The sequence below is a fragment of the Schistosoma mansoni genome, chromosome 2 (assembly GCF_000237925.1).
Source record: "Schistosoma mansoni strain Puerto Rico chromosome 2, complete genome".
NCBI lineage: Eukaryota > Metazoa > Platyhelminthes > Trematoda > Strigeidida > Schistosomatidae > Schistosoma > Schistosoma mansoni.
This window is the reverse complement of record NC_031496.1, coordinates 3,208,230-3,223,799: the sequence shown is the minus strand read 5'-3', so window position 1 is coordinate 3,223,799 and position 15,570 is coordinate 3,208,230. Positions and strand designations below refer to the sequence as shown.

Here is a 15,570-nt window from a genome sequence, read left to right as displayed (position 1 = left end):
AATATCAACCCAGCTGAGTAATTTTCAACAGTGAAAATTGTAACTTCTTTAACAATTTGATCTTGCCTGTAAACCGGCATGCCTCATGTAACAATCTGTTATTTGAGAATAAATTATTATTATTATAAATGTAGGTGACAAGCAGTAAAGTGAGCAGAATGAATGAATGATGACATCGATCTGTTAGTACACATTGCTAGTCGAAATTATAGGCGAAAGGTGGTGGAGCGAGGATACGAACAGGATGTCTAGTTTGTTGCACACTATTATCAGACCACCTCTTATTCTTCTATAGCCAAACAGGGATATTTTTAGATATCCTAAACAAATTTGTTCATCTGTACTTTAACCAACTTCGCTGCTCATCTTCGCACATGCTCTAATAGATTTACATCATTTTAAGGAAAGATGAAGCCACGAATTCGTGCCTTTTCAGATGCGGACAGTTGTAACCATTGATAGGCGTTAAGTAATTGCCAGTAGACACAGTCAGTAATAGTCGTTGGACGAAGTGAGCTTTAGTTGTGGTGTACGTTCATACGTTCAACTAGAAACAGATCCAGATTACCATTCTGATAAAGTCCTGCGAAGTTACAGATCCTGGCAGAAGTGAAACTTTTATATCTTCTCAGCATGAAAAATTCATTGTTTGATATTTCTGGTTATCGAATCTCATGTTGTTATTACTTGTCTACCTCATTATTACCATTAAGTCTTTTTCTGGATCTTGTGAATTGATTTGACTTTCAATGGCTAGGAGAGAAGTACACGTCTGTTCGAAATCTTCAGCAAGATTAACAGACAGTCGATGGAGAAATGTCACGACTGATAAAATATTGTTACTATAAGTGTTCTTCAGTTGTATTAACTTATCACCTCTTGGACACAATATCCTAATGTTTATGGTTCTGGTTGAAGCCAGCGCTCCTTCAATTCCAGGAGGCACTGTGTGTATGTTTAATCCTATCAGAGAGCCTCTTCACAGTGTGCGCCCTGTAAACAAACACAGAATTAAGGTCTGAAACATAAACGCTTATCCGCCAGACCGCTGAGACGGCATCCAATGGTGTTAATGTCTAACACTGTTCGCTGCTGAAGCGTCACATAGTAAGACCGAATGGCTATCTGGTGCTTCCAGGTTTCCAATGATGGTTTGACATCAGTTAATGACTTAAAACTATGAAAATTGTGATGAAAATGGTTCCTGAAAAACCCTCATCTAATCAGTGACTTGAACTTATTCATGTTCCTCCACAAACCTGCTTTTTATGTGATCTTTTGTTTACTTTGTCAGGTCTGGTGGCCGATCACATTTACCTAATTTTATTTCACATTCGAATTAATTTAGTTTTATTTATCCTCTAGTGCTGTCCACCCACTATTTGAATTCTGATTTGCCCCCCATGATGAGTAGTAGTCAGATCTATTCTAATATTCAATGGTGGATTCTAGTTTGAAATTTCCATCTGGATTTTCTATTGAAAATTTTTGGATACAGTTATTCGGCCTACTTTGAAAATGATGTCTGTGCTCGATGTGACATGATTCTGGTGTATACTGATGTTAATGATGTTAATTCCTATATACCTAACAGTACATGTGATGAGAGTGAAATTAGTGGCACGTTAGTTTCTATTAATTGTTCCGATGGACAAGTTCTGGACTACGTTAGTGTGTCAAGGTATTTATAGTGGTGATATAGATGATGGTACCAGGTGTAATAAGGAAGTAGCAATGCCACTGGCAGATGATAAACTGTCAGAAGATGTGAGGTTTCTGAATTTGTTCAGGTAATGTGCTGGAGAAGTAAGGAGTGTCGGTAAGTGTTGTGAGTAGCTCTCAGCAGCAGAAGGGTGTAGTAGGACAGGAAGAATATCTATAGGATGATTCGAAAGACCGTCGATGTTGTCAGGTTGAGCATTTATAGAGGTAAAGTGCAGCAACAGACGGAACAAAGTTGAGCCGAACAGTGCCACTGGTTTTCTGGATAGTTCATTATTCTACCAAACTACTCTGGTATCGACGAATAAGTGTTGGAGGACAGATTGAACGTTTATAATAGAGGTAGCAATCGAGCATCTTCCTATGCAACTACAGAAAATAAAGGAATGAAGATTAGTTATTTCAGGGAGGAAGAGGGTACTGAACTAGGATTACCAGATATTTTGCCATCAGTCAAACGTGGTATGAGTCAATCCGTAATCAGGGTCACCAGAATAATATGTAGAACTCCAAGCCTCAGTAGCTGTCACTCTGATACCAGTTTAACAACGAAGGCTGTTGAAGTGGTAGGTATGGGAATCGAGTGTGAAATGCGTAGTGGCGAGGATTGTTTGATGGATCGTCACATTCATCAGTTTATTTGTTTAGGTGAAGAGAGAGAAAAGACTCAGCTCGCTACAGACCAGTCGCATTACTCCGCATACTATCGACACGAAGGTGTAAATGTCTATAAATAGTGAAAAGGATTAACTAGGCTTTGAAATGAACCTCACAACAATCGAGAGGTTGGAGTCACAATACGTTAACACCAAACCTGTAGAAATGTCATGCTACGATCGTTCTGCCTCATTTGAAGTAGACCATTTACACCCTCCATGTAAATCCATAATTGATTGTCTCTTCAAAATGTGATCGCGTGTTGTAACTACGGAGGGCTAAGGCGCCAGCTCAAACTTTATGAGGGATGAATCCAAGTAAAATGTGACACTCTACTTTATGCGATGATGGCTTGTGCATTTGCCTCAGAGATGCTAATACTACTATTATCGTAATTATTCGTTAGCAGCGCAATGGCACGTATTCGTCGTAGAGAAATCACTTCGGGTTTCATCAGAAATGTAATTATACACATATTTGAATGTCTACATAATGGTCATCATAGTTAAATAGGTTCTAAAGTATTTAGAAAAAAATTGAGTTAAATTTAGAGAAAAAGGGAAGAGGAGAAAGATGAAGCGTAAAAACAATTTGCTAAGTGTGTTTGGGAAATGGAATAGGGGTAGATGGTAATGTACGTATTACAAAAAGGATTACAAGGAAATAGTTGATACAATAAAATTTATGGTTGATGGTTCATCCAGTAGTACTTTCGAATTATGCGATGAAAGTCTTAATCAGTTGCAGAGAGTAATCATCGGATACTTTTTGTATATGCCAGACATTCATAAGAAAGATCGAAAATATCTGGAAAATCAGTTGATTTAAACAAGTGTAATACAAAATAGTCGTTTTTAAAATTAGAAGCTGTGGGTGGATAGGAATAAAGTCCATATAGAAGGAAATAAAGAGGTAGTAAAGAAAAACGAATATATAATGTATCAGAGGACCAATCACGATGATAATAATAAATGCGAACAGAAGCGGGCTTTGAAATTTTCGTGAAAAAAAAATTAACGAAGCGAAATTTGGAAGCTTCTGCTTTCCTTTCAGTCAATTAATTAGTTACCGGACCATATTTTATAGGCGATTGGTAACCATTCTGATATTTAATAGTTGACACAAAACGCCTTCGGAGAGTAAGCTATCAAAGGGACTTTGGAATCTGGTTATGGTTTTACTGTAACAGAGGCTTTTTTGGACTTCATTGTACATAGTTGAATAGTGAGTAACGAAGAGATTAATACGTAAGTTTGTGTAGGTTGTAGGTAGAATATTCATTTTACTGTTCAGTTGTTTCTAACTCTCTTAAAAAAGTAACCGTGGGCCCAGTGTAAATCACACAATGTTGTTGAACCCCTCTCAATTCAAAAGAGATATGAACCTCTTAGATCAAACACTGAGGCATAAAATCAAGTCGTTAGCGTCGCTAGAACATAATTTATGGGAGAACAGAATTCGACGCCTGTGATTGATCTACGAGAGAATAAGAGGTGATTTAATAATATCATACAAAATGTTAAATCTACCAAGCCATTCGAATTAGGTAACATTACTAGAACATCAACACCACGTGGCTCGAGGCAACCCTGGAGAGATTACACATAAAAATATGAACAATCGGGTACGCTTTCACTTCATCTAATTAGGAATTGTCACTATTTGCAATTCTCCTCTAGCCAAAGTTACTATAGACCCATCATCGTTAGCTTTAAAGAGAGATTTGACAGGCACGTACTCATACATGAATGACCATCTTGTTCCTGGACCCATTGTATCTGATGTATGTTTCACATTCTATCCGGTTATCATTATCGCACATTAGTACCTACTTCCTAACTCTCTGATTATCACATACGTCCTCCCTCTTATTCTTTTGATTCAATTTTCTTACACAATACCAATTTATTAACTTATTTGTTTATTTTTGAAACAATCGCCTTCTCTTTGCACTCGAACCATCGCTTTGTTATTTTCACATTGCAACCCACCCATCTCCTGCTTGGTAATGTGATAGTTGATGATAACCAGAAACCCTACTCTTCTGAGACAAACACACTCTCACAGTACAAGATATACGAATCTACAAATAGCTACCAAACTGACTTGAACCAGTGTAGTCGAGTGTCTAGACTATCAACCATTAGACACTACCAAATGCCTGGAACCGTATCAAAACAAATAGAAGTGGGCTCAAAGAAATCATCCGATTTATACAAGTTCGTGGCAAAGATATTGGATATTGGTCTAGTCTGGATTTTTATTACCCGTGGTACTTTTGATTATTACTCTACCTGTACATGTGTTGGTCTCTCTCTCTATAGTCCAAGTGTCTCTACCACTATGCGAAATAGTGGTGCCATTGAATTATAATTTCCGGTATACTATTTATTCAAATCCTTGATACCAGTATCTGTATATCAAAGTGACACCTTATACACTAGTATGAGTATTTGGATATTAAGTGATGCGTACTAAGTGAGCCTTCTCGATTAGGCATCTCAGCTGTCAGACATCAAAGCTGATGTCAGTGAATAGAAACGAGTTTGAATTCGAATTATGACCTTACGAGTCGATCCACACGATCAAAGCCTAAGTAATGTGAACATTTTCAAGGAGAAGCTGGACCTTCACTGGAAGGCAATCTGTCAGGATTAACACAGGTTCAACAACCTACTATCCTTATTACTGAAGACTGGATGTAATTGTTATGTAGCCATTATATTACTGAAGCGCTTCAGTAGTCAGAAACAATATATATGAAATAAACAATATCACAGTGAGGGAAGAGGAATTTAGATATGATGTCCGAACAAATTCAAACTAGCTAACTACAATAAGCTGCTTATTTTAGTAGGCACAATCTGAACTCTAATTAGTGGTTAGTCACATAGCCGATTAAATGATTGGTCTCACTATAATCAATGATAAAGCGCTTGATATAGACTCATAGCCATTTCGTTTAAAGTACTTGATAAAGTATGGTTGACACTGGTATACTGAACGTTTGCAACATGAACAATCGAATTAGCAGCTCCACGATTAGATAGTATGGCTAATAATCAGGTCTCATAATGTACGTCCGATAATAAGTCTGGATAAACATGGACAGTCGATAGAAAGCCAAGGGATTTTCTACGCATTGTGTTCTGTAGACAGGTATTTTGTTTGCAAATAAACAACACAATAGATTGGAACGTAATGTGAGGTAACTGAGTCCTGGTAATCTTAGGCTGAAGGTTACTTCTAATCGGTTTATTAATAAGTATAGTTGAGCTGTTGTCGTCGATTATAGGTTCATCAAGCTGAAGACCTGTACTCACCTCATTTAGAATCTACTTTAAGGAAAGTCTTAGGCATTTGTTTGGGTTGCACTCCCCATCGTTAGAATTAGTCGCATCGGTTGAACGTCATCGGTTTTGAACGTAATCCTAGATAGTCCGTTCTAGTTTTGCCCCGCCGGCCATAATTTATCGACAACACATAACCTAGTTTTCTTTATCATGACGCATTTGAAACCTTACTGATATCCTTCTCGATTTCAAAAATACCCTGAGTTTACTCTTATGTTGTGCTAATTATTGCCGATTGTTCTATTATTTTTAGGTCTACCCCTTTTGCTAAGTATTTGGTACAATTTTTCTCTTATTCTCACTTCACGTGGCATTTCACAAATTTGGAACATCGTGTCTTAAGGTTGAATGGAAACATTACGCCTGTTTGTCGTTATTTACATCACTAGGAGCTATTTGATTTATGTTCGCTATTTAACACATTAAAAATCTCACTTTTATCAGTTTAGCTTATTCAATTCTTCTGAGTTCACGCTTTTTTATTACTCTAATAACTGTGAATGTACAGTACGTACTTCCAAATCGCATAGTCCTTTTCAAACTCTTGTATATACGCCTTTGTCCACTCAATACAACTTATCTACAGGCTAGACCCAAACTTACCAACAGTTAAATATTACATCCTTTCTATTCACCTAGAGCCAGTCGTTTTTATTTGATTTACTGAGTGCCTACGTTATACGTAATGGTGAAGTTCGATGTTCTTCTTACTTTCGGTGAATGGATGCGTCTGGGGAAACTTTCAGAGAGCATCAATCATCTGCAGATTAACCTACAAACTCCTGGATGTCTATTGTACACAAGATATGGTTTGTGACATATGATTATTTGAGTTATCTTCAGGCAGTGTTCCTTTCCTTCCTCCAGACGTTTATGAAAAAATAGAGCTATTACCAGAGTTTTCTTTCGCTTGCATGGGTTACGTGTATGTTTATGAATGATTCCTGAGTTTATTTTGTAGGGCTGAACGCAGGTTTGCTCTGACGAAGTTCGGTGGTGGTATTGTCAAATTTGCTGGTTTAGGGGTATGGGGTTACCTTGTTAACATGGCTTTCTAGAAACGTGGTGCGGTCCTATTTCAGTCAGATCCAACTCACTTAGCGATTGTAGCAGCTGTTGATAAATCTTCTGTCCCAGTTTGGACAACCGGTGGACGATTGCAGTTGTCAATCGGGGAATATTATAAATGCAGTAAGGTTGCGTCACCGATAGTATACCAATCGCCAACCGACAACGAAACTTTCCTGTTAGATGTGAATCCAACATTAAAGCGAATTAGGAGTTCCGTCGTCCGAACTTCAGGGTACTTGAAGAAGTTAGCTTCAGAATGTATATCTCATGAGGTATGCTGTATTGATAGGAAATAATAAGTTGCGTGGCCGTTTAGATTTTTTCATTTGTAATTTCAGAAGACTTTATCACACTGTAAGTGTTTATTCGATAGGTCTGGTTAACCGTTTGTAAAAAGACCGCCTCATGTAGACAGATCTAGCTAGTAGGTCCTAAGAAGATGCTATTAGGTTTACATGGGTTGATAAAAATATGTTGTCATATTGGTTACTATTGCTGTGGAATTTGTCTTTTGGATTACGGAAGTATGAACAATAACCCTTTCTTTTGTCCTGCTAATGTATGTGCTTTAGCACATTCTTGTAAACTGGTAAACAAACTAAGTTGGTATATAGTGAGAATATGTCCACTTTTGACTGCATAAACAATCAATTTTTCTTTTTATGACGAAACTAGTTTAGGGGTTGAATACGCCCATTTCAATGAGGCTACTGGTCTACAATCAGTCTTTCCAAGTCGTAAGACAATAGGCTTTTTTTAGGCCATAGTAAAGTATTTCCTCCGTTTTTATCATCACATGCTGACGAACTTTTGTAAACATAAACTATCCGTCAGACAACCTTCAATCACTCTGCATTCTTCTATGAAAACAATTTATGTACACGATTAAATCCAGTTCTAATCAAAGTTCGTTGTAGCTTATCTAATAAAAGTCATTGATTATACTGTATTATCCCAATTTTTGGATGCTCTAACCCTTCTCTGTACTGGTGACTGACCGAAGCTTAATTTCTGCCACCTGTCACATAGCTGAACTAATTTGTGAAACAAGTATATCTCATAAAACTACGTTTTTATACCACATAGCGGTGAAGTAACTAAAGATGAACAAATTTATATGTCCCTTTTTTTCAGACCGTTCCCAATGTATAATAGATCCACCAAATAAGCACTGTTAATGTTAGATCTCAAAGGTTGTTCAGTTACAGAGTCTGTGCTGAATCAGATGGTGGTGTAGTGTTACTAATTCCGACAGGGTACTACGCGTTTTATAGATGGATATGAATTCAGTTACAACAGTTGATTTATATAACTTTGTCTTCGCTACTATGTTGCATCACTCATAATCTACAGCTTAACGTTTTTTCTTATTTGTAAGGAGTTGGCAAAACGGTCGGTACTTGCATCCATCGCGGGTGGTTATGATCTACAGCTTCGTCTTCAGTCAGTTGCTGAAACAGATTTCTCACTTTGTTCAGGTATATACTCATGGTCTAACCTAGGTTTTCTCTGTTTATTTTTAACTAGATCATGCTTTTAGTTCACTATACATCCAATAAATAGAGACGGAAATCGGTGCTTACAAAAGTTTCAAAATCCTTATGGCTTTCCGAACCTCCTTCAATACATTCATAACAGATGTATTTTCAAACTTTATAATCATATAAGGTTTCAAATACTATATATCCCAACCTTTCACCACTAAATATTATCACAGTTATGACAGTTCGCCATAGGCTCTATGGCGAACTGTCATCAGAATTGGTTACCTCAAGTGGTGTTCGTCAGGGCTGTCCACTCTTCCCATTCTTGTTTAACTTTGTCGCTGACATGCTTTTAGAGATATCACTTTCATCATCTCAATCTCCTGGAGTTGAACTTTTACCGGGAGATTCACTTGTTGACTTAGAATACGCCGACGACATAGTTTTATTTGGTGAAGACGCTGACAAAATGCAGTCTTCTGACCACTATAAGCAACAATGCAGACATGTTCGGGATGCGATTCTCTCCCTCGAAGTGCAAAATGTTACTTCAGGATTGGGTTGCATCGACACCTGAACTAATGATAGGGAGTGAAGTAGTTGAGTGTGTTGACAGCTTCACTTATCTTGGGAGTCTCATCAGCCCTTGTGGTCTAGTGTGTGACAAAATCTCAACACGGATACAGAAGGCTCGTCTAGCTTTCGTTAACTTGCGTCATTTATGGCGTAGGCGAGATATCCGTCTAGCAACCAAAAGACGGGTTTACTATGCAGCAGTTCGGTCCGTCCTACTTTATGGCAGCGAAACTTGGCCGATAAGAGTAGAGGATATTCGTAGGCTACTAGTATTCGATCATAGGCGTCTTCGAAGCATTGCTCGTATATTCTGGGACCACCGGGTAAGTAATGCAGATGTTAGGAAACGGGTACTAGGTAAGGATGGCAAATCGATATATGAAGTAGTGAAACTTCACCAGTTGAGATGGCTGGGACATGTGTTACGTATGCCCATCCACCGACTGCCCCGATGTGCAATGCTTTATAGTGTAGTAGCAGGTTGGAAGAAAGCTATGGGTGGCCAGACCAAAACGTGGCAAAAATCTATGAAGTCACTGACAAGTGAACTGGCCCGTGTTGGTAGGTGTAGACTACCTGATTGGGATTCGCGAAATGATAGCAATCGATGGTTAGAGACCTTGAATGACATGGCTCAAAATCGTTTGCAGTGGTGAGGGTGCATCCACTGTTTGTGTTCTACCAAATTCTAATCTTCTGAATTCTTCATGTCCGTATCCTTTTTCTCTTTCCAAATTTATTTCACCGTATTATACTCCTTGAATAACATCTTCAAACCCTTATCTTTCACATAATACTTATACTCTTACTACTTCTACCACCATGGGATTTGAATCGACAACTTCATCTCTGTGCTAATGTGGTATGGCAACTCGAACTGATGTACGTACGTACGAAGTTCTACGTTGTAACTGACTGACTGACAGTCCCCAATTCTTTGTTTACTTCAGTAAAGCAATAAGGTCGTATCACCACATAAATACTGTCCACACCTTAGTACGAAAACATAGAATTCTGACTCCCTTGTTCTTAACTGATAACGATGTTTGCAATTCAGTGAATTGAAACTGTAACATTACATGAATTGGTTGATCTCGTTGAAAGCAGTGGCACCCAGCTTAAATAAAGTTTTTCATGTCTCACTTGTTTTCTGGAGTTTGAGCAATACATAGTTGTATCTCTACTACATCCCATATAGAAAATGTCAAGAAACGTTAGCAGTCAATCATAAAAAATGGTAAAGGCGGGTCAGCAATGTCGAATAGTTGTACTGTGTGAATAAAAAGGTAAAATACGTTAACGTTCTGGAGTTTGTGTTATGTATCACTGCCTGAAATTTATTTATCTCGGAAATTTTTTTATAATTTTCCCAAGTGATGTGTATCAAAATATATATGTGAATTTCACCAATTTCCATCCAATCCAGGTGTAGTAATTGATGGTGTACTTCGAGATTTACCTGTATCTTCAGTTGAAGTCAAAAACTATATCGATGAAAACAAAGGTTTACAAGAATTCCTAACCACTACTTTGCCCAAAGTATTTGCTCACATTCCACCTCATCTCCCACGTTTTATTACTCAAATATGGCAACCATATGACATTGCCTTGGCAGCTCGTTCAGGATGTGACATATTTGATGGTAGTTTGCCATACCGACTCAGTCGCAGTGGGATTGGTTGGATTTACGAAGACTGGAACGAAACTAACCCCTCTAGTATGGTTTCAGATCCAAAATTCTTAGAGTTTCCATTTGAAGAATCCTATAAATTGGATACAGAGGAGTGCTACTTACCGATTCAACATGGATGTAATTGTTTCACGTGTTTGCATCACACACGGATGTATATATCTCATTTGCATATTGCTCAAGAAATGTTGGCTCCTATGTTACTAATGATGTGAGTTTTCTTATCTGTTAAATAATCGTTTACACATTTCTTGAGTGTGAATTGTATGTTGCAGTTAACTCTGAATAATTGTTTCTGTCAATTCACAAAGTTTGCATATAACGTTGGAACATAAAGATCTTTTCAATAAAAACTAACGGATTAGCAAAGAACTCTACTTAGTATTCAGGGTACGGTGGTATATAAACCCTGAAGAAGCCAGTTGCGATGTGATCAATCTTAGTCGAGAATTGAATCACAAAAGCAGGACACCAGGTAGCATGTTTTAATTTTGATACAATCGCCAGCAGGACTCTGAATTAAAACATAATTTAGACCACATATGCTTCCGACTAAACGTATGTTTTACTTAGTTGTATGTAGCAAGCTCAACAGCCGTCCGACTTTGGTAATTATATCCAACTTTGGAATAGAGAACGCTAACGGAATCCTTGTTCCAACATTCTTGTACTTTTCACCTCAAACAAGTAATAAGATTAACTTTTAAGTGTCAGTGTGACAGATTGGATTAAAGTATTCGCCGTGTAGGATTGTGTTAGAGCGTGCTGTCTGATCATTTCTTAGCCAACGTGCTAGCAAATAATTGGGTAAGACTGGAATCTCCTCGTACAAAATCATATATATATGGAGTTTAATTATGTTCCTCTTCAACCAAATTTCATAAGTTTTATTTGTTTCTTTCTTTACAATTTTAGCCACAATTCTCATCAATATTATCGCTTTTTCTCTGATCTTCGTCGGTCTATAGCAGTAAACAAAATTGATTCATTTATTACTCATGTCTCTAACTGGCGTTTTCCTCTTAACATTCTAACTGTTGATAAAACAAATGAGTTCAAAAGCACAGTAAATACAGACTATGATGATGTGTAAATCTATGTTATTTTCTTTACTATTACATGCATTTCTCACTTCAATGACACACCCTTAAGTATCATTTTAATTTATACAATGCAGCATTGGTTGAATATGGTGTATTTGTAATCACAATCGATTGGTCACTGGGTGGCGATCAATATCATGCGTGTCAAGCCCTTCTTAGTGCTGGTCAAATGCTATCGATCAAGTTGCAATGTGGCCACTAGTCTAGGTGGCTCGACAGTGCGTGCACTATGTTGCTAATGCGCATTTGGCACATGAACCGGATAGCTGCTCAAGTTCGGTGTAATCTGACACTAAGTTTCGCCGGTTCAAGTTAGGACTCTTTCAGGAGCCATATATACCGACCCAAACCTCTCCATATCTGACCCTATAATAATCCGTAGAAGAATTTAAAATTCCAATCGACGAATTTTAGCATCTGTCAGACTACACATTTCAATGTGTTGCTTGCAACGTAAGTTGTCGCTTATCGCACAGTGTTTCATCTTACATGAATACTGCTAATCTAATAGTCCTAGTATACCGATAGGCTACTCAAGCTGCATTTAATCCATCTTTGTTAACCTTACATGAGTGTATACTCAACCTTTTCAGTGGTAAAATGTAAGGAATTATGGATACTTTTCAACTCAGTTGCCTCTTGCTTTGTCACATAGTCGTTGCAAGATTTAGGTGGATCAAAAATGCCACAAAATTGTGAAACGAAGATCCGGAGGATCTGTCTTTATTCCAATGATATCACTGATAAATCTCAAACAGTCTTAGCATCACCACCCGCAATCACAAGTTTTTGACATAACTGTATTTTCCTAATTGTTGTACGTTGTGGTCCGGTTAGCCATCTATTTATTCATGTATCTTTTTATTTATTATTTTATTTGAACACATAAATATTGGTACAAAAAAGCACCAGATGAATATGCGCCTCACAAATCTCATTCGATTTGTGTGAGGGCTGAGATACTGCCCAGGTGCCCAAACTGAAGCAGGTGGTTTTCTTAGGGGGCCACACCCGGAGCCTTTGACCTGAATGTCTGATCCACAAGGCAGTGGAGCATCGTGAGGAGATGCAGTCCCATGGTAGCCGGTGATCAACGGTTGGTTCGTACGCCATTCGTTCCTTCAGGATACTGGAGCCCATGTGCACCACTGGTTTAGAATCAGGGTTTTCCAACTCCCCTAGGTGAACTTTCCATGTCCACCAACCCGGTTAAAGCGCCGGACATTCGCTTTTCGTCCTCTCATTTTCGTAAACAACAGTAGTGCCACGAGAAGGCAGTGAGTAGGACTTCCCTAGCAGAGGCTATATATTCGCTGGCTATATGAGAGCATTTCGAGAGGGAGAGGTGACTCTCCCCACTCTCGGCCGTACCAGGGCATTTGGGGGCATGTATCTTTTTACACTAATCTGAATCGGAACGAGATCAGAGTATGGATCGGAATTGCGAATAAATCGAATAGCCTTTCAGTCATTTCGTCTTCTCTCTCTCTCACGCGCGTTTTTCAGCCAATTAGTTGATATAATAGTTTTCGTTTCTTTACCCCAAGCAGTTAGTTTCAATTCGAACTCACTCATACTAGCCTCAAGGTTAAATCAGTCAGCTTATTGCGTTAAGGTCTTAATCTAGATTGAAGCAAGTTATCTTCTGCATATTAGTATGTAGGCAGATCAAAGATGTGACAATTCAGTTTTAAAAAATACGAAGGATTGACGTCCAATGATATAGTTAAAAAAAACTCATACTATTATTTCATATAGTTGAGATCATAAGTCAATTGAAGCTAGACCGCCAAGGAAAACCTGGAAGCACTGGATGGCCGTTTCGTTCTATTGTGGGACTCCTCAACAGTGCACATTCACAATCCCACACGCAGGATCCGAACCCAGGACCTATCAGTCTCGCGCGCGAGCGCTTAACCTCTAGACCACTGAGGTGGCCGACATTCAATGGTGTTAATGTCTAACTTCAACCAATCCACGAAATTGAGATCGTGGATGTGCACTGCTGAAGAGTCCCACAATAGGACGAAACGGTCGTCCAGTGCTTCCAGGTTTTCCATGGTGGTCTAGCTTCAATTGACTCATGATCTCAACTATATAAAATTACTAAAATCTCCACAAAACCCCCCTTCTGATTATACTATTATTCTTATGTCAACTCGTTGCCCTGATAAACAAAAAGTGAGATATAAGTTTTATTGAAACTAATCAAGCAGCATATAAATCATAATGATTACACACAGGGATGAAAGAAATTGTATATGGTTTTTGATGTTATAAAGTTAAAATAATCCAAAACGAGTAAAAATGAAACTTAACCACACAAAACTAATAAAAATTAAATTACAGTAATAGTCTGTTTTTCATTACTGATAATTTTAAGCATTATTTCAGATATATGTGTGTGTATATGTTAGAGCATTCAATCGCGATTATGATGGAGTTTCGTTCTCTAAGCTGGATGGTTTAGTCGTGGAGCTTCTATCGTTCTTCTGAACAACATCATCAGCACAATTCGAACATTTGAAGTTTGTACTGATGATGTCGTTCAGAAGAACGATGAAAGCTCCATGACCAAATCGCACAGCTTAGAGAACGAAACTCCATCAAAATCATCCATCTGAACTGCAAATCTTCCCCATCATCTCAAATTTGCGATTATATTAAATTTCTTTAAATACTATTGACGATGTATTACCATGAAGTACAGAACGTAGAATTTTCTAAAATGAAAAAAAAAAGTTTCCAACAAACACAATTAAAAAGTAACCCTCAATAGACAGATAAATAATGGTGGTCTAGCTTCAATTGACTAATGATCTCAACTATTAAAATTACTATAATATCCATATAAACCCCTTCTGGTATTAATCAACATATGATCACTAGTGACTGGCTTCAAGAGGTATTTCCTGAAGTTCTAGTGAGAAGCAGTGACCAGTGGAGTTCAACCAAGTCTGTTGGGAGATAGTAACTCACTGAAGATAATGGTGGACGTGTCGCTCATTTTCGTGGATTGGTTGAAGTTAGATATTTACACCATTGGATGCCAGCCAGCTCAGTGGTCTAGAGGTTTAGCGTTCGCGCGCGAGACCGATAGATCCTGGGTTCGTATCTCGCGGTGTAAGATCGTGGATGCGCACTGTTGAGGAGTCCCATACTAAAACGAAACCGCCGTCCAGTGCTTCCACGTTTTCAATGGTGGTCTATCTTCAATTGACTCATGATCTCAACCATTAAGAAGATGAATAAATATATAATCTAAAGTGTAATTAATATACACATAAAATTACTTACTTCACTGTATATTTTCATTCGAAGTCGATTAACACGTAATTGAGCCAATTTAATTTTTTGTTGATTAACTTGATTCTGTATAGAATTATGGGATAATCTATGTCAAATAAAAAGAAAAGAATGGGAAATAACTGATATTCTCTGATAGGGATAAAGAAAAAATCACACAATCTATCCATATAACCTACAAACTGATATCTTTTAGATAACAATAAAGATAAAGCTTGGTTTCCTTTACAATTCTATCATTCATCAAGTTCAACGATGGTTAACTATTCATATATTATCTATATTTTGCTAGCAACCATAAATGAGTAGCTAGCTAGTGTTTCTTTTAAGATCCTTAGCAATAATATATCACGAGCATAGAACAGAACATAGAAGAATAGTGATATACTGATATTATCATTCTGGCCCCCAAATGCAGTGGTACGGCCGAGAGTGCGGAGAGTCCGCTCTCCCTCTCGAAATGCTTTCATATGGCCACGCGTATATAGCCTCTGCCACACAAGTCCTACTCACTGCCTTCTCGTGGCACTACTGTTGTTTACGAAATTGACAGGACAAGAAGCGAATGTCCGGTGCTTTAACCGTGTTGGTGGACACGGAAAGTACAC

The 15,570-nt window shown here is 38.0% G+C and overlaps 1 protein-coding gene across 1 annotated transcript; it reads left to right on the top strand.

Annotated features, from left to right (window-relative positions):
- The first annotated feature begins 6,370 nt into the window (after positions 1-6,370).
- On the top strand, positions 6,371-11,660 carry Smp_102810 (putative queuine tRNA-ribosyltransferase). Its single transcript, XM_018795345.1, has 7 exons — positions 6,371-6,541; positions 6,576-6,657; positions 6,694-6,757; positions 6,791-7,075; positions 8,182-8,281; positions 10,290-10,764; positions 11,469-11,660. The coding sequence occupies exons 1-7, from the start codon at positions 6,418-6,420 to the stop codon at positions 11,644-11,646; spliced, it is 1,308 nt and encodes a 435-aa protein (XP_018649667.1). The 5' UTR covers positions 6,371-6,417; the 3' UTR covers positions 11,647-11,660.
- The last annotated feature ends 3,910 nt before the right edge of the window (positions 11,661-15,570 follow it).